The sequence below is a fragment of the Pelophylax lessonae genome (assembly GCF_965119305.1).
Source record: "Pelophylax lessonae genome assembly, chromosome: 5".
Lineage (NCBI taxonomy): Eukaryota > Metazoa > Chordata > Amphibia > Anura > Ranidae > Pelophylax > Pelophylax lessonae.
In genome coordinates, this window is record NC_138772.1 from 475,230,594 (window position 1) to 475,248,849 (window position 18,256).

The window sequence follows — 18,256 nt, forward strand, 5'->3', positions numbered from 1 at the left end:
GGGTCTTCTTTATAAAATCAAATTAGCGCACATATTTAGTAAGAAAACACAAAGTGCAAATATGATGTCCAAATGCAGTAACCCACAGTATCCATTCAGAAATCACTTCTTATCGGATGCAATTGCAGTAAACTGTTAATGACTGGTCACTATAAGTTACTGCGCTTTGCACATGACAGTAAGTCTTTGCACTACCTTACTCCATAAGCCTGAAGTTGTGCAAAATTATTCATGATGCAGACACATATAAAAGCCAATCCTAATCTGGTAGACATTCTATTTTTGAAGATGAGAATAAGAAAACTGACAGCTCTGAACAGCTGGTATGAGCTGGCTATCCATTTCTTCTGATCTCCAGTTTTTGTCTGGGAGGCCCAGTACTCAGTATAAGAGCTGTTTATCCTTTCCTTTGTCATGAATTTCTACTCCAGGCTCCAAAATGCACAGTATATTTACTGTAAAGCAGGGCCATAGATGGTGCACTTTTCTTTCCTGCAACCATGAGTTGCAGGAAGGGAAATTGCTTGATTTCTCCATCAACACAGTTCACCAGCTTTAGAGAAGGGGAGGAGAGGGGGCACAGTGGCAACTTCCCAGGTGAAGAAGGTATTTGCAGAATAGAGCATTTGGGGGTTTTTCGGGACCTCATGGCAGCTCTAAAGGAGTGAAGATGCTTCTGCTATTAGATTTGGCAAGCACTTTATTGTTGTGTAAGTCAGGAAAGGTTCTTAAACAAATTTCTACTCTCTCTAAAAATAATATGAAATAACATTCTGAATCTCTTAACCTATATCTAACTTAAAACTAAAACTGCCCAGTGAAAAACAAAAAGCTTTTGAAGTCATTACCTACAAATTCTTACAATGGTATCAGACATTTCCAGGCTTATTTATGGAAACGAGCTAAGTGCAAAGCTTAGTAAGCCATAGCAACCAGTCAAAATTGATCTGATCTGACTTCTGAGAAATGTAGTTGGTTTCTTTGGGTTACTGAATAAGGCACTGCAGTTTTGCTCTTTGCAAAATAAAACTGAAAAAAAAACAAAAAAAAACAGGGCCTGCGTCAACAGACTTTATCGAATGGCTTTTGTATTCCCATATAAGTCTATGGGAATACAAACAAGAAGGAAGGCAAATGCACTTTGTCAATGGATTCTGAAAATTCTCAGAAGTGTGTCAGACTGATCCTATTTACAAGTCCAAAATCCTTCAATACAAGCCTATAATCTCACCATTTTCAGCAATACCACATTTCATTTTCTAAGGCCCACTCCTTCAGAAAAAGAAGACCATCCTCCAGAAGTAGGGATGCTCAGAGAATTTAGAACTTCAATTCAACATCAAACTCAACTAAATTCTCCAACCTGTATAGTACAAGCCCATACACAAGGAAGTCCAATCAATTAAATCCTACATATTGGGTAAGAGAATCAATAAAATATGATATTATATCTTGGTGGAATTCCAATTTAAAGGTTTAAAAGAAAACACATTGCTTTTCAGGATAATATTGGATGTGTGACAGTAATGTGTTTACTGTATCTTTAACTGAAGGTTTAAGTGGTATTATTTTATATGTAAGGTATTAGTATATAGAATATTAACAATGGTTATGTTATACTATGCCCCCCACAATTATAACAATCACACTTTATTGCTGGCTTTAGCTTGATCCGTTGATGAGACTGAAGTTATACTGTACACAAATGGAGAGGATAGCAAAACGTTCTAAAAAGATTTTCCACTTTATGCTAAAATTGCATTCATAGCAAAAGAGATTGTCTTTTGTTTTCTTTGGCTAAGGGTTAGAAAGGAATTGTTGCAAGAAAAGAAGCAAAGGCAGGAATACTCGTTTATTTAGAGGGTCAGTCTGCCCCCAAAAGTTTATAGTTGGGTAGAAGCAAGTTAGGCAACCCACTGCCTTACTATTTCTCTCCTGAGCTCCCATGTCAAAATTTCCACAGCTGCATTCCAAGATCCATCCATCCACCCAAAAAATGGAGGTTTCCTCTAACAGAAGGCTTGGGACTCCTTGGTCAAGGGAAGCAAAGCCATAATTACTAGCAGAGAAATGTTGTCACTGAAATCCCCAAGCAGCTGCCCTAAGAACCTGCGTTTTCAGTTTTGAATGGATATAGCCCTTAAAGTGGAAAACCCCTTTAAAATATTTCAAAACTTTGGAGTATTGCTCTAAGCATAATCAAAAAGTGATGCTTTACATTATAATAAATGACTGCATGAAAGCTTCAAAAAGTAAGCAAATCATCTTCAAAAAATAAAGCGTGGAACAAGCTAGCAATACAAATTAGGCAAGCAAGGCCAGTTTTGTTTTTGGCATATAAATAATAACAGTCAATATTATTCAAGTTTACCTAATAAACTGAAACATTTTCATTATGGCTGTGAAAACACAAGTAATTTGTGTCATTATCCAATCTAATATAGATTGCTTATTGTCCCCAAAATGGCCAAATGACGTCCATCAAGAGAACATATTTTGTAAATATTGGCCAGTCCAGTGAATTCATAGTACAGAGAGGTCATGGCAAGACTTGGACTTAAGCTTAAAAGCCATGCTTTTGTTTTTCTTGGCCACAATTTTTCCCCAGAACCGTCTTGCTTTCTTTGGAATGCTCTCCCGCCTCTTCTGATAGGCCAGCCTCTTCTCATTTTTTTCTTTGCTGTCCCTCCTCAGACGCACTTGTCTGACAATGCCCTCAAACAGTTCCTTAACGTTGTGCTGAACAGCTGCAGAAGTCTCAATGAATTTGCAGTCAAATACAACGGCACAAGCTCTTCCCTCTGTGAACAGAAAGTCATATCTAAGTATTTCTATCATTAAAAATTGTAAGACAATTATAGGGGTTGATTTACCAAAAGCAAACAGAGAGTTTACTTTGCAAGGGAATTGTGAAGGGCTTAGTGAATGAGCCTCTGCGGACGTCTATTATCCGATCATGTTCAAACAAAAATATATTTTTCTTTTTTAATTTTCCTTGCATGTGACTGGGTATTCCTTGTAAAGTGTTTTTTGTATTAAATTTAATACGCTAAGGCAAATACTCTAATATATACCAAAAGCTAAAAAACATTTTTTTAAAAGCTGTACTTTTTCCTAGTAGTCTTCTCCATTAAGTACAAGTATCATTTTTGAGACTCAGGTACTTCAGAAACAAGTTCCTTATTCTTGATTTTGTCATCATTTGAGATATTAAAGCGGTGTTCTAGCCTCCCCCTCCAAAAATTTAAAGTCAGCAGCTACACATACTGTAGCTGCTGACTTTTAATATTAGGACACTTACCTGTCCTGGAGTCCAGCGATGTCGGCACCGCAGCTGATGTTTCCATCAGCTGTCGGGTGCTGCCGCATCCATTGCCGGTAAGGGAACCCTTGCGGCTTCACAGGCGGGTCCCTACTGCACATGCGCGAAGCGCGCTGCGCATTCGGATTGGCTCAGTGGCGGGGGAAGAAGGAGGGTCCAAACTTTCGAGGGACAGTGCCACAGTGACGTCTCCCGGAAGTGGGGAAGGGTACCTGTCAAAAACAGGTACCCGTTCCCCCCTTCCCCCTGAAAGGTGCCAAATGTGGCACCGGAGGGGGGAGGAAGCAAATGAGCGGAAGTTCCACTTTTGGGTGGAACTCCGCTTTAAGTTGCATACACTTTTCCCCTTCATAATTGTTATCTGGTCCTCCTCATTGAAACTCCTGTGCCTTATGGATGACATTGATTATTATGTAGTTGATGTACTAATGGCAAATAGACTGTTCATTTTGCATTGGAATTTTCATTTAGCTTATTAAATGTGATGAAAATTCACTTTGCAACCCAATCAAATGCAAGGAAAATAGAAACAAAAATGTTTTTTTACTTTCACATGATTGAATGATAGAAGTAAGAATTGCTTCAGTTCCTTCACTAAGCTAAGTAACTAGCTAAGATTTAACTAAGTTAAGTCTCTTTTGCTGAAAATTCCCTTGAGAAGTCAACAGTCTGCGTTTGGTAAATCAACCCCAGAGTTGAGTAAGGTAAGGCAAGTGGATGCATGTTTATAAAGGCCAGTACCTGATATGGAAACTTCTCTGCATCGAACCAAGTCACTTTTGTTCCCAACCAGTATAATTGGAATGTCCTCTGTCTGCCGTGCCCGACGTAGCTGTATACGTAACTCAGAGGCCTTCTCAAAGCTTGCTCTGTCCGTGATGGAATATACTATTAAATAAGCATCTCCCACTTGCATACAGTGATCGTACATCCAGTTATCCTGACTCTGCAAACAAAACAAAAAAAAATGTGATATATTTTCCCTTTTGTTACATTGTGTTTTAATAATAATAAAAAAGAGATACTGCTACTTCAGCCTGTTGATATGTTGGGCTGTAAAACAAACTTTACTTACAACATCAATCATTGCTACACTGCTATATACTTGCTTTCTAGATATTTTTTTTACCAAGGAGCAACATAAAGGAAACCCTAACTAAGGAAATCCAGAGGTTGCCAATACTCCAACAAACCTGTAAACTGGGAATAACACATTAAAGAAGAAGAAATAAATCCTAATTACTATAATCTGATATTAATATAACCAGACATGTTTTTCTTGATCCTAATCCCAATTAAAATAAACTTGTACTTGAGATTGAATCAGCTATGATTGCTGACCTCTCCTTCAGAAAATGGTATTTTAAGTATATTTGACTGGCTGGTATTCTGATTCAATGGTTTCAGTGCTTTATGAGCCGCTGACTTACAATAAGTGTGCAGATCAGAAGTTCACTCCAACTTTCCTGATCTACGTATTTGTTATGGTTAGTGACTTAGTAAGTACTGAAGTCAGAGACAGCCAGGAATCCAACATTTTTAGAAAGCGGTCAGTAATGGTAGCCTTCCTTACTTCTCCCGGTTCAGTCTCTATTAATTAGTCCAGCATTCTAACAACATAATCTCTCTAACTCCTAGACAAATTGCAATAACCTTATGATGTCTTCATAGTAGCTGACTTTACTATGCAGAAATCAGAGGAAAGATGTCAAGAGAGGATTATGGGGATTGCCATTGGTGACCACTTTGTAAAGATGTGAGTTCCTTGGGTATTATGCTGATCCCCTTTGCTTCATTATTCTGAGTCACCTAAAACAAGTATGTAGTTTAGAAAAGTCAGATTGGCATGCTTGCTCTAGACCTCTGACTCAAAATATTGAAGCAAGCCAACAGCATGACATAATAACAACCAGGATCTCATGACTGGTTTCCTTTAACACATTTTAATTATCATAGTATTGTTCTACAATAAAACTATAGGTCGTATTAGGTAAAGCTAAGGCCAAAGTGCCAAGTACAGTAATCCAACATATCTCAGCCTGAAATCTGATTGGTCACTATGGACTAGATGGCATGTTGCTAACCACTTTTTTGTTTTTTTCTGCCGCTTTAGTAAAAAAGTCTTTATGTAAAAATCATAAAATAAATGAAGACAATGTTTGAGAATACAATACCTTATTTTCCCACATGTCAAGAAGTATAAGTGTGGCACTCTCTCCGTCCACCATCAGGGTCCTCTCATATGTGTTCTCTTAAAAAAAAAAACACTGCATGTTAGTAACTCAGGAATTCAAAAAGTGATATATTATATTTGTTTTGCAATATAAATCAAACAAGTGTCACTTTTAATAAGAAGAACAATTTTATTTTCCACACTTGTCAAGTTTGACATAAGTAGATGTATGCCTCATGTGTGCATTTATTTATTTATGGGACATTTTTACTATCACTCATTTTTATTTTGTTTATATATGTATTATATATATTCATGCCTGATTAACACAATTTATTGGTGTGCTTGTGGAATGCAGTTATGTCATCTACCGTTGTCATTACAGCAATATATCACATAAGGGAAATACTGTATTTGGCCTTATTTAGTAAAAATGAAAAATGTACTAATCAGAACGCTAATTAGCAAGTGATGAAATCACAGTATCAGCTTAGTCCCCCCATTTATGCCAGTTACAGATACTTAAAATATATCTAGAGGCAAGATATTGTTTTTGGTTTTTGCTAATGGTGTCATTAGAAACTCTGTAAGGTTTTTATTGCTGTCTGTGTTCCAGCTGGGGAAATTCACCTCTCTATTTCTCTGTAACCTATGTCACTTGGACTGAACCTGGGGGATAACCCCACATTATTTATTGTCACCTGATCAAGACTTATAGGTAATTCCAGTCTAGCCATTTTTTGACCAGGCGACCTGAATTTTATTTATTAATTGCTATACATATGTCTGGGAGCTCAGGTAGTTTGGAGATAAAGTAGAAGTCCTCCCTAATGCTAAAATCTCTACATCTACAGACATCCACAATCTAAGACCAACCTAGCTAACCCTGTAAAGAAGAAATTGCTATACATACCCTTTCTGAAGCCGCTCCGGTCTCCAGCGTTAGAAGCTCCGCAGCGGACACAGCCGACAACGGCTGTGAAATGAATGGGAAGCGACATCACCCATAGAGTTTCTATGGAGCTTCCGTTGTTGGCTACCTCCTCTGTGCCCGCCTACAAAAAAAGGCGCGGCTGACAGCTCAGCGTGGGACCAGACTGGATCAACTTAACCATTTGCCGACTGCCCACTGCAGTTTTACTGCGGAAGGCTGGCACGGCTGCGTGAAATTGCATAGCTCTACGTTGGTCGTGCGTGTGGTGCTAGGGGGTTAGCGCATGACCACGATTGCCGCCGAGAAAATGCGATCGCTACCCGCTGAGAGAGAAGGACAGTCAGCTGTTGTAAACACAGCTGACAGTTCTTCTCTTTGAAAGGATCACAGAGAGCCAGTGATCCTTCTATATAGGAACATAGGTCTCTATGATCAGTTCACAAGCCCATCCCACATAGGCTCACACTTAAGCCTTTGATCACCCCTAGGTTAGCCCCTTCCCTGCCAGTGTCATTATTTCAGTAACAGTGCATATTTTTTAGCACTGATTACTGTAGTAATGTCACTGGTCCCCCCCAAAAGTGTCAAAAAAAGTCAGTTAGGGGTCCGATCTGTCCACCGCAATGTCGCAGTCCTGCTAAAAATCACAGATTGCCGCCATTACTAGTAAAAATAAATAAATACATAAAAATGATATAAACCTTTCACCTAGTTTGTAGACGTGATAACTTTTGTGCAAACCAATCAAAATACGCTTATTGCTATATAGCAGAATGTGAAAATTATAAGAATTGTCACTCTTTTTTTGTTTATAGTGAAAAAAATAAAAATTGCAGCGATGATCAAATACCACCAAAAGAAAGCTCTATTTGTGTGGAAAGAAGGACATCAATGTTATTTGGGTACAGTGTCTCACGACCGCACAATTTTCGTTAAATTAACGCAGTGCCGAATCGCAAAATGGCCTGGTCATTAGGGGGCAAATCCTTCCAGTCCAGAACTGGTTAAAAAAAGGTGTGTTTACTGATTTCTATTTCACAGGGTTGGATAGGTCATTCTTAGATCGTGGATGTCTGTTGCTGTAGAGATTTTAGTGTTTGGGTGGACTTCAAGGATCACACTTTACAATGGTGCTTTGATGTGGCAATGTGGCTTCACATGTATTTTCAAATGTATGTAACAAAACATCCTTTTTTAACCTGAGATTCTAAAAGTTATATTAGGTTTTTTTTATTTTTTTTTTGTTCTAACCAGCTGGAGAGTGTGCTGGGGAATGTTTGTATTACTATATTTGATAATGTAACACAAAAAACACTAATCTACTATAACCCAAAGAAACCAACCACTTGTCGGACTAAATGTATAAGCTGATTTTCTTATTACTTGATGTTATTTTGTATTATATTAGTAAAAATCCCCAAAATCAGATCACCTCTAAGCACATACTTATATACTTCTACAAACTTTTTTTGTGCCCTATTAAAAAATCAGCTTTATAATATAAATGCGTTGTCTCTACTGGACATTCTCTCTAGAGGAATGATTTTTTTCCACAGCACCCCAGCTGCAAAGCTCCTGTGAGTTTGAAAAAAAAAACATTTTCCACATCTTCTAAAAATTAATCTAGCACATGGAATAAAACATCATGATGAAGATTTGCAAAGTCTCCTACTGTGGACTGTGATAAACTCCAGATTTTTTTCTGTAATGGAAAATATTTGCTCATAGCAAAGTTAACCTTGCACACACCAAACTAACAATATTGCACAGTCTAGCAGTTTCTAGTGCTTTATGCTGTATAGTGCTTTTCTTTCTTAGTTAAAAACACTAAAAATGTAAAACTATTTTTTAGTGCTTTTCAGTCAGGTAAATATAAATTTTATATATGAATATGTTATACATGGGATTTCCTCCTAGCATGAGTTCTAAGCTCCTTTTCATAGGTTTACCCAGCTAATCTTAACTGTCTAAGAAAAAAAACACTTGTTCTTTACAGAATGGAATAGCTGAAGCTCAGATTATGCACATAGCTGAACTCAGAGCAATTACAATTTTCCCTGTCCTTTTCTTTCTCTGTTAAATTCAACCCTATATAGGTAGCATTTATCCATTTCTTTATTTTTCTTTTTCATTTTAAAGGGTTTTGCCATGTCCAGCAGTTGAGATGGTGGTCATTGGTGGTCTTACGCCCAATGATCAGCTGTCTCAACTGCTATTTGTGGAGTATTACTTGCTCCATGGACCTTTGCATCTCCAGATGCACTTTTGCATCTCCAGGGGACAGGTCTAGCTACCACTGTTTCTTTCCCTTCTCAGACTTTCAGTTGTTGTTTCAACTTCCCATCAACCTTAACCACTTGCCGACCACCGCCAGACTATATACGGCAGCGGTCAGCCCCTCACAGGCAAAGTGACGTGCCGGTACGTCACTAGCCTGTGAGCCAATAGGGGGCAAGCCCGCGCCGCTGGAGGCGCGCTCCCACGCCCACTCGTTCCCTAAGCAGCCCGCGAGTGTGACCAGCAGACCCGATGTCCGCCGGTCACTCGCGATCGTCGGATACAGTGGGAGAAAGGCAGGCGGCTAATGTAAACATAGCCGCCTGTCTTTCTCCCCTGTGTAACAGCACAGATCATACGGTCCTGCTATGTAGGACCATTGATCTCTGCTGTTACACACACAGCCACATCCAATAACAGTGAGAACCACGCCTCTAGGGACACACTTAACCCCTCCCTCTCCAATAAAGTTAACCCCTTCCCTCCCAGTGTCATTTTTACAGTAACAGTGCATATGTATAGCACTGATTACTGCAATAATGTCACTGGTACCCCCAAAAGTGTCAAAAATGTCAGTCAAGGGTCCGATCTGTCCGCCGCAATGTCGCAGTCCCGCAAAAAAAATCGCAGATCGCCACCATTACTCGTTAAAAATAAAAACAATAAAAATGACAAAAATCTTTCCCTTAGTTAGTAAACGCAATAACTTTTGCGCAAGCCAATCAAAATACGCTTTTTGCAATTTTTTTTACCAAACATATGTAGCAGAAAACAAATTGGCCTAAAATGTAAAAAATTTTTGATTTTTACATTTTTTTTGGGGGAGAATTTCATATAAAAAAAAATCGTACAGGTGATCAAATACCACCAAAAGAAAGCTCTGTCTGTGGGAAAAAAAGGATGTCAATTTCATTTGGAAACAGTGTTGCACGACCGCGCAATTGTCCGTTAAAGTCACGCAGTGCCGAATCGCAAAATAGGCCCTGGTCAGGAAGGGGGTAAAATCTTCCGGGGCTTAAGTGGTTAAGGTGTTTCCACTACTCCTGTTACATTCTTCAAATATTCATATCCTAAAAATCCAGAACTGATAGTGGAACACCTTGTATTGATCATGGCATGTTGAAAGACAGCATTCATATAACAGTGCCCAAGAGATATATGCAATACAAACTAATAATTCTACAACAAATACCACAATTTGAAATATCTCTGTGAAAGTTCTTCCTTATCCAAAAGCTAAGCTAATAGTGGTTATTACAAAACCAGGCCAGTTGAATGTGACTATTTGAAATATCAGTTTCAAATTACTTAAAAATCAGTTCTGCAGCTGCTCGAAGTTGCTATATCTATTTTACTACAGTGCTGGCATGGAAAAACGCAACAAAAGTCATTGGTATTGTGAGTGAGGAGCTGGGTTGGGGTGAAAAGGCTAAGCACTCAAGCAACCTCAGAACTGTGCTGATAAACACCAGAAACAGCTGATTGGTGCGGATACTAGTGAGTCATAACCACAAGATAAATGGAGGGGATTTTCCACTTTACTGATGTGCTCACAGGATCAGCACAAAGACTAGATGGTGATGGTCAATTTATCAATGTAACCCCTACTATAAATACATAACATAAAAATTTATTTTTCAACAAATCTTAAAAAGTCCAAAAAACTGGGGCTAGATACTATTAGGTTGATCCAACATTACACAGATGATCCATCTTGAAAAAAACGTTAAATTGTAAAAGGGATGGGATATTAAAGGAACAAATCTTCAGAAACTTGAAGCTGTCCTTAAAAAAATGCTAGAAACTATATATTTATATTTTAGCTATGTAAGCTGAGCTTTGATTCCATATTTCACTCCCGCCTTTCCAGTTAGCTGTGGTTCAGTTAAAAAAGGATAAAGTGGAAGCATTACATATGGCAGTTTCAAGCTTTCAGCTTTTACAGCACATTCTAAAGCTGCACATCAGGTGTGTATAAAACATACCTTTTCATGATGTCATATATTTATTACAAAATTAATAAATTTATTTTAAATGCAACAAATCTAAGTACCCTAATCTTTCTGGACACCGCAGTCTTGTAATATCTTTACAGCAAAACTCTATGGGAGAGGGTGAGTCAACACTCTAAGCCAGTCATGTGCCGTATCTGCTTCAGGCAATGCCCTTCTATTTTCTTTTACTATTTTTTCAAAGAATTCCCTTATAAACAGAATATCTCATTAATAACTCAGATTTAGCTAACTTACCACCTAGCATTTCACTGTCCAGAGAGTCAGGCACTCCTGCAAATATACTGGCCAGTGTAGACTTGCCGACACCATGCTCCCCAATAAGAACCACACGATAGTAGGTATTCCCAGATTCTGAGGAGATGACGGAATCTGAAGAGTCTGAGGACCAGCTGCACCTGTAGTAGTCCTCTGGCCTCACTGAGTGATGGATAGTGTGGTTTCGATTGAGATTCACATTGGGATTCTTCTGTACGTGAATATTCTTCCCATCAGCAGCGATACTCCATCGCTGCTGGCTTTGCACCACTGTGCTGCTACTGCGCCGCATGGTCACATTGAGAGTCATTGTGGCTTCCCTGTTGTAAAAAGAGACCAAAAGACTTTGGTAACCTCAGGAATACATTGAAGTTTGTTAATTCGCGATAGATAGATAGATAGATAGATAGATAGATAGATAGATAGATAGATAGATAGATAGATAGATAGATAGATAGATAGATAGATAGATAGATAGATAGATAGATAGATAGATAGATAGATAGATAGATAGATAGATAGATAGATATTGTGGGAGGGAAAGCAAGAGAGACTGTAGACCAAGCTTTCTTAACCAGGGTTCCTCCAAAGTTTGCAAGGGCTCCCTCAAACTTAGATAAGTGGCAGATCTTCTACCTACAATATCCACCAACATAAGGGGGACATTTCCCACTGATATCCAATGTAAGGGGTCAGTTCTACACTGATCACCATTGTAAAAGGGATTTTGTCCACTGATAACCAATGTACAAGGACAGTACAATTGTTACATTTAGTGTTTTTTAAAGGTCACTATTATTTGTTTCATTTATTATTACCATATAGAGCAGGGGAATTTTGTAAAAGAATTCAATCTGAGTATCAAAATCTTGGTATTTAACATTTTCTTTCTTCCTCTATTTAAAACGCTCTACAGCTTACTGATCATGCTAATGAACTGGGGTAAAAAGTTTGAGAAAGGCTGTTGTAGTTACTGCCTAAATCGATCATCACTGCTTAGAGCTGTTATCATTGCTGGGATCTGAACAGCTTTCTTCAGCTTCCCTCAAAGATCACTAACTTTTCAATATCTCACCAAGATTGGGCTTTGTCTATTTGGAACAGCCCGCACTGGAAACAATTTTAGTTCTGAAGATGGGTTGCTTAAACTTCCTGTCAGCCTACAAGTTATTTTCCGGAGCTGGTAATAGGGATGATTGGTGTGGGTTCTAAGTGGGATAACTTTGCTCTAAATACGGAAAGCCTCTTTTAATATCCTATGTACTTCCCAAATAGGGCGTGGCAAATATTGCCACTGCTCCTGGGGTCAGGGGGCTAAACCACTGCTGCTCCCTTTTGCCCAGCAGTGTGCCCAAATATTCATCATTTAAACATTTTTCTTTGATTTTAAAAGTTAAAAAGCATGAAATTATATTTTTTTTTTATTTAAAATTTGAAAACTTATAGGTCTATTGGCACTGTTGTGTGGGATTTGAAAGCCCAGGGTTAAATTCTGCCCTTTGGGCCTTTGGCTCTAAGGTATGGCACTATCTATCCCCAAGCTATTCGTAACAGAAGCCTATAGCTGCCAGGTAATAAGCCAGAAAAGCTGTAAGCAAACTGTCTTCATAATTTAGGCAGTATCTATGTTATAACCTGGTCATTCTGGGGCTATAAGTGATCACCTAGACATAAAAAAATGATTAGCACCCCTCTGCCCAAAACCAATAAATGTGTAATAAACCCTTGTTTTTTGGGGTAAAGTGAAGATATTTGCATTTTTTCACTCCCTACACCGCCCCCACCACACCCTAACCAGTTTTGCTGCTTTGTACAAAATTTCTGGTTATCCAATCAATCATTGTATACTGATCCAGGCATCCATAGACAATTAAGCATCAAATGTAAAGAGTAAGTAAAACACAAACTTTTTCTTTCCAGTTTTAGTGCATCATGTTAGATTATTATTGCTGTTTGTGTAGATTCACCTATTCTATTTTACTTGGTAAAAGATGGGAAGTCAATACTTTTAAGTTGTTCACCAGAACAGAAAGTAAAGAAAAATGTGGCATCTTCTGAATTGAACGTTAGGGGAAATCTCCCCAACTGTACACAAACAGCAAAACACAGCAAAAAACAGCAAAATTGAACAAAGCTTGATTTGAACTCTACGTACACTTCAATAAATGCATCTTTTGCAATGCCATGTATATCACTATGATTTGGCCAGTGGCGGCTGGTGCTCCATGGGCCGGAGGGGGCGAAGACGGACCACACCATACCCCCCCCCGGACCACACCAGCCCGCACACCATACCCCCCCGGTTGCCGACTCAATAACCCTCTCACCGTGGACATGTGGATGGCAGTCAGCAGCAGCGGCGGTGGCAGCAGCAGCTTCCCCATCGGTCTCCTGCGTCTCCTCCCTCCTCCTCCTCGGCCAATGGCATGGCTTCTCCTTTCAGTCAATCGGGAAACAGGACTCAGGACCCGCTTCCTGATTGGCCAGGAGAAAAATCTGTGTGACAATAGCGAATATTCATTTGCTATTGTCCCACAACTGGGTGGGCTCAGGGCGCAGAAGAATATCAGAGCCTCTGGCTCTAATCACGGGCTTCAAAAAAAAAAGAAAACCCCATTGAAATCCATGCCCCTGCATGTAGATTAGTGGGCCGAACGCATGGATAGGGGGGGTGGCATCCCTGCCCCCCAATGCATGGGCCGCCCCTGGATTTGACTCAACTAAAACTGGCCACATTCATAGCAATCAGAAAATTCAATTGTAATAATCCAAAAGCTTCAATACACCTATTGACTTAGAACAAATATGCAAATCAGTTGAGACACTAGCTGAATGCTTGGTCCAATAATTCAGAAAGTATTGAGACAAAGGCAGCCAGACAGCCTGCATTTTCAGAAGGAGGTCAGTAATAATAGTCCCTCCCAATATAGATTTCCTTAAAGTGATACCAGATGCTTTTGTTATTTGATACCAGCCTTTCTCAAGAGGAACCCTTCAAATATCTTTGGGGTTTCAGGGAACCCCTCACTAAAAATTACTATAGGTACAGCTTACAGTATTTTACCATGAACAAAAAAGACTCTAACTATTTGATGCCCAGGGCTGCTTCAACAAAATTATTTTTAGTAATAATAAATAAAGGAAACAAATAATAACGTCTAGGAAATAAAATAGTGTTACCTCACATTGATAGTCCCTTGGATTGTACGATTTCCTTTGGATCTACCAACAATTATGTTATGTAGGAGCCTGCCTGATTAGATACAAGTTGATTGGATAATTTAAGTAAGTGCATATATTACATCGTTTTGGAAAATCTAAAGTGGATTGTACAGATGTTGTTCAGTCAGATTGTAACACGTATTGAGACCCTTACATTGGTAGTCATTGAAGAGTTCCCTTATTTTGGTGGTTGGTGAAGAAGGGCCTACATATATCGGTGGTCATTGGGACAAGGTCCATCTTACATTGGTGATCATTAACAGAGTGCTTATATTACATAGTTTTGAAAAATCTAAAGTTGATTGTACAGATGCTGTTCAGTCAGATTGTAACACATATGGTGACCCTTACATTAGTGGTCATTGAAGAGTTCCCTTACTTGGGTAGTCAGTGAAGAAGGCCTACTTATATTGGTGGTCATTGGGACAAGGTCCATCTTACATTGGTGATCATTAACAGAGTGTTTATATTACATAGTTTTGGAAAATATAAAGTTGATTGTACAGATGTTGTTCAGTCAGATTGTAACACATACAACGACCCTTACATTGGTGGTCTTTGAAGAGTTCCCTTACTTTGGTAGTCAGTGAAGAAGGCCTACTTATATTGGTGGTCATTGGGACAAGGACCATCTTACATCGTTGATTATTGGCAGAGGGACCCCAAAATATTGGTGGTTAGTAAGAAGAATGTCACTTACATTGGCAGTGGGTAGATACCTAAAAAAGTTGTGACCATTGGTGTCAGTGGTTACTTAAATGAGAAGCAGAAATTGTTAATTTCTCATGGAACCCCTGGCAATCTTTGGAGGAACCTTAAGGTTCCACAGAACCCTGGTTGAGAAAGGCTGCTGTATTGCATATTAGAAGAAAATGCATCTATAGTATTGAGTCTTGTATGGACTCTAGGTATATATAGCAAATAAAGATTTTTCGTCCCAGGTAAAACTTACAAACAAGCCCAACCTATATAGTATGGTACAGTTGCAGTTGTGCAGGATGGCCACATGGGGATTAAGAGAGCATTGAAACGCTCATGCGTTCATAGCATGTAACATCAACAAATCTTTGAAGCCAGGCAGGTTAACCCTCATTGTCTAAACAAGCCTTGGAAGAGCATCTGGGATGTGTAGCTGTTGGATGGGAAATAATCTCTCCACCTCCTGATTCTTCTACCATGTTTAGTAAGGTTACTTGTGCAGCTCCATTACCAAAGTGACAACCGATCATTACACCTATAGTAACCCCTGAAGTACCAGGACTGGAAGGAATGACGATCTATCTAAGCATAAGCAACTCATACTTTTGAAATTATGTATAACACAGAGTATTTCTATCAACTAACAAACCACGGAAGGACAAATCCCAGAATTCCTGCCAGGGACACTGTGCAGAGCGATATATATTAATATAATTCCATGGCATGACATAGAGGGATGTCTATTTCTGTAACACTCAAAACGTTGAAGCTGATCAATGTCATATTAAGTGTATTTCTAATTTTGCAGTCAAATTAGAATAACACCTACTTTAAAATGATTAAATGTTCCCATTCACACAGCATAATTTTAAAAATGCTTCTTAACTTTTTACCTGCTTTTTACTTGCTTAAAAATCTTACTTGGCTTTACCCTGTATCTAATGTAAGGAGGGGGCTGGGGAGTTAAATTTACCATAACTAACTTTGCCGTTATGCTGGCAGTTCTCATTATTTGTTGTAAACTAGAAGTGCATACTGTGGGGAAGATTTACTAAACTGGAGTGTGCAAAAACTGGTACATAGAAACCATTCAGGTTCCAAGTTTTATTGTCAGAGCTTAATTGAACATGCTGAAGATTTAGGCCCCTTTCACACTTGTGCGACTTGTCCTGCGATTTGGGACTGCAAAGTCACATGACAAGTCGTTCTCCATGATTTCCAATGAATACCGTTCATATCTGTACGACTTCAAGTCGCAACGACTTCAAAGTAGTCCCTGCACTACTTTTGGTTGATTTTAGTGCGTTTTGAGGTCCAAAGACATAGGCGTTGCTTCAAGTCGCATCAAAGTCGTATCAAAATCGCAGTAAAATCGCACGTATTTTAAGTGGCACAAGTGTGAAAGGGGCCGTAAACTGATTGGCCACCATGCACAGCTGCACCAGACTTTGAGTGCTCCAGTTTTAGTAAATCTTCCACTGTCTGTCTTGACAAAGGGTTAAAGATCTGGAGGCATGGGTGGTACATTGTATGTTAATTTATTTTTTAACTGTCCATAAATAATTTCCTAATTGCACATTGAAAAAGTATTCTGAACAAGCTGCCTGTGTAGCCTATCCCCATCACCTCTCTACCCCTGTATTGTAAGCTCCCATGATCAGCACCCTTCTTACCCTCTTGTATTGATTTCTAATGTACTATATTGTAAAATGCAGCACAAACATTTGGCTCTATATAAATCCTGTATAATAACAATAAAAATAATAATATGTTTAAACCCACTCCAAAGAATCAAGTAGAAAGGTAAGAAATACTTTTAGGTATGCTGTATGAATGGGAACACACAACAATTATTGGAAGTTTCTCACGTCTGACAGCAGAGGTGGACCCACATTTTAAAACGACTAATTTGGCTATCAACTTAAATAAATTATAAATTCATGAAAAAACTATTATAGTACCAACAAAAGACAAGTATATTTAGCCTGTAATTGTAAAAAAATCAATGAAGTGCAGTTCCCTGTAGAGACCAGATTTTACTTCTCATCAGGTTAAAACACAGTGAATGACATTTCTTGATTGTTTCCATTAGGAAATCCTTTCCAAATAGCTAAATGCCTAAATATACTATAAACAGCATTCAGACAATCACGGTATAATATATATCCAGTATATACGGTATAATATATATCCAGTATATACGGTATAATATATATCCAGTATATACGGTATAATATATATCCAGTATATATCATATCAAAAGTATGCACATTAATAAACAAAAAACAATATCAGTTACTTAAAGCTAATTTCAATTATTGAGAAAAATAGTCCTTTCTGCACATCATATTATGAATATTATCACTGATATCATTTACCTTTAAATTGTGAGGTTCATAAATTGTGGACCATTTTTTAAAATAGTGCAAACATCAGAGATGTGCTGAAAGCAGTCAATCAGAAATTAGCATTCTGATTGCATGGAGACTATTAAAGAGTTATGTCTGATTGGTTAATGCATGCCACTGATCTTAGCACTAGGGAATCTTATAATATTCTTAGCTTATTATTATATGATCTTAGCACTATATTATATCTGTAAATCTATTCGTAATGCTTTGTAATGCAGACACCACTTACCAGTGAAGTTTGCTCTGTCTTATCAGTGGAATACTCTTTCTGCACACAGATTTCAGGCACAGGGGGAGAAGGATGGATAAAGTCCTTTCTTGCTCTCTGTCTGTCTCTAAGACTTTCTCAGCATTTCTGGTTTATATTAGGCACAAGTGATCAGAGACTGAGCTTTTCCGTGATGTCAGCCGCCTGTACAAGAGCAGAGTCCAGCCCACCATCCAGACAGAGAAAAAGTACCAGGGGAGTGAAGTGTAGTGGGCTGCCACACTAACACCATCACTTATCCTCAATCAGGGATGTTTATCTTCTTGACTTGCATGATAAATCTTTTTCCAGAAAACTAATCCAGTAAGATTATTTTTCAAAACAGCAAATCGGAAGGTTGGGAAATGTAATGCCTATTTTGCAATACTGCAACACATTTTGGAAATAATATCTATTTCCACTGCAAGCAGGAGGGGAAAAAATAAAAGAAACTGTGTAATTAAAATGTCCAATTTGTCAGATCACATAGGGAAGAAAATGGCATGTCAGGGAAATCCAGGTGCACAGCAATTTAGTGCTATGGGGAGCGTGCATCTCATTTATTTGAAGTTTTCAAACTGGTGAATTTAAATTTTTCAGAAGGAGAGATAATTATTTTGTCAGTATATATTCCTTCCTTTGGATGTGGCATTTTTTAATGTTAAAGCTGAACTCTAGGCAGATATAAAACACCATTTAAT

The 18,256-nt window shown here is 38.4% G+C and overlaps 1 protein-coding gene across 1 annotated transcript; it reads right to left on the bottom strand.

Moving 5' to 3' along the window:
* Positions 1 to 2,021: 2,021 nt before the first annotated feature.
* GEM (GTP binding protein overexpressed in skeletal muscle) lies at positions 2,022 to 17,833 on the bottom strand. The gene is made up of 5 exons (XM_082258855.1): positions 17,538 to 17,833; positions 10,956 to 11,296; positions 5,497 to 5,573; positions 4,064 to 4,268; positions 2,022 to 2,801 (listed from the first exon to the last, which is right to left on the bottom strand). Exons 2-5 carry the CDS (start codon positions 11,284 to 11,286, stop codon positions 2,524 to 2,526), a joined length of 891 nt encoding a protein of 296 aa, XP_082114981.1. The 5' UTR covers positions 11,287 to 11,296; positions 17,538 to 17,833; the 3' UTR covers positions 2,022 to 2,523.
* Between the last annotated feature and the right edge of the window lie 423 nt (positions 17,834 to 18,256).

Coding starts and splice junctions, on each gene's coding strand:
- GEM (XM_082258855.1), bottom strand. CDS start 11,286: ATGACTCTCAATGTGACCATGCGGCGCAGTAGCAGCACAGTGGTGCAA. Junction 5,574..10,955: donor GGACAGTGAAATGCTAGGTG/GTAAGTTAGCTA, acceptor TTTTTTTTTAAG/AGAACACATATGAGAGGACC. Junction 2,802..4,063: donor CAGAGAAGTTTCCATATCAG/GTACTGGCCTTT, acceptor TTCTGTTCACAG/AGGGAAGAGCTTGTGCCGTT.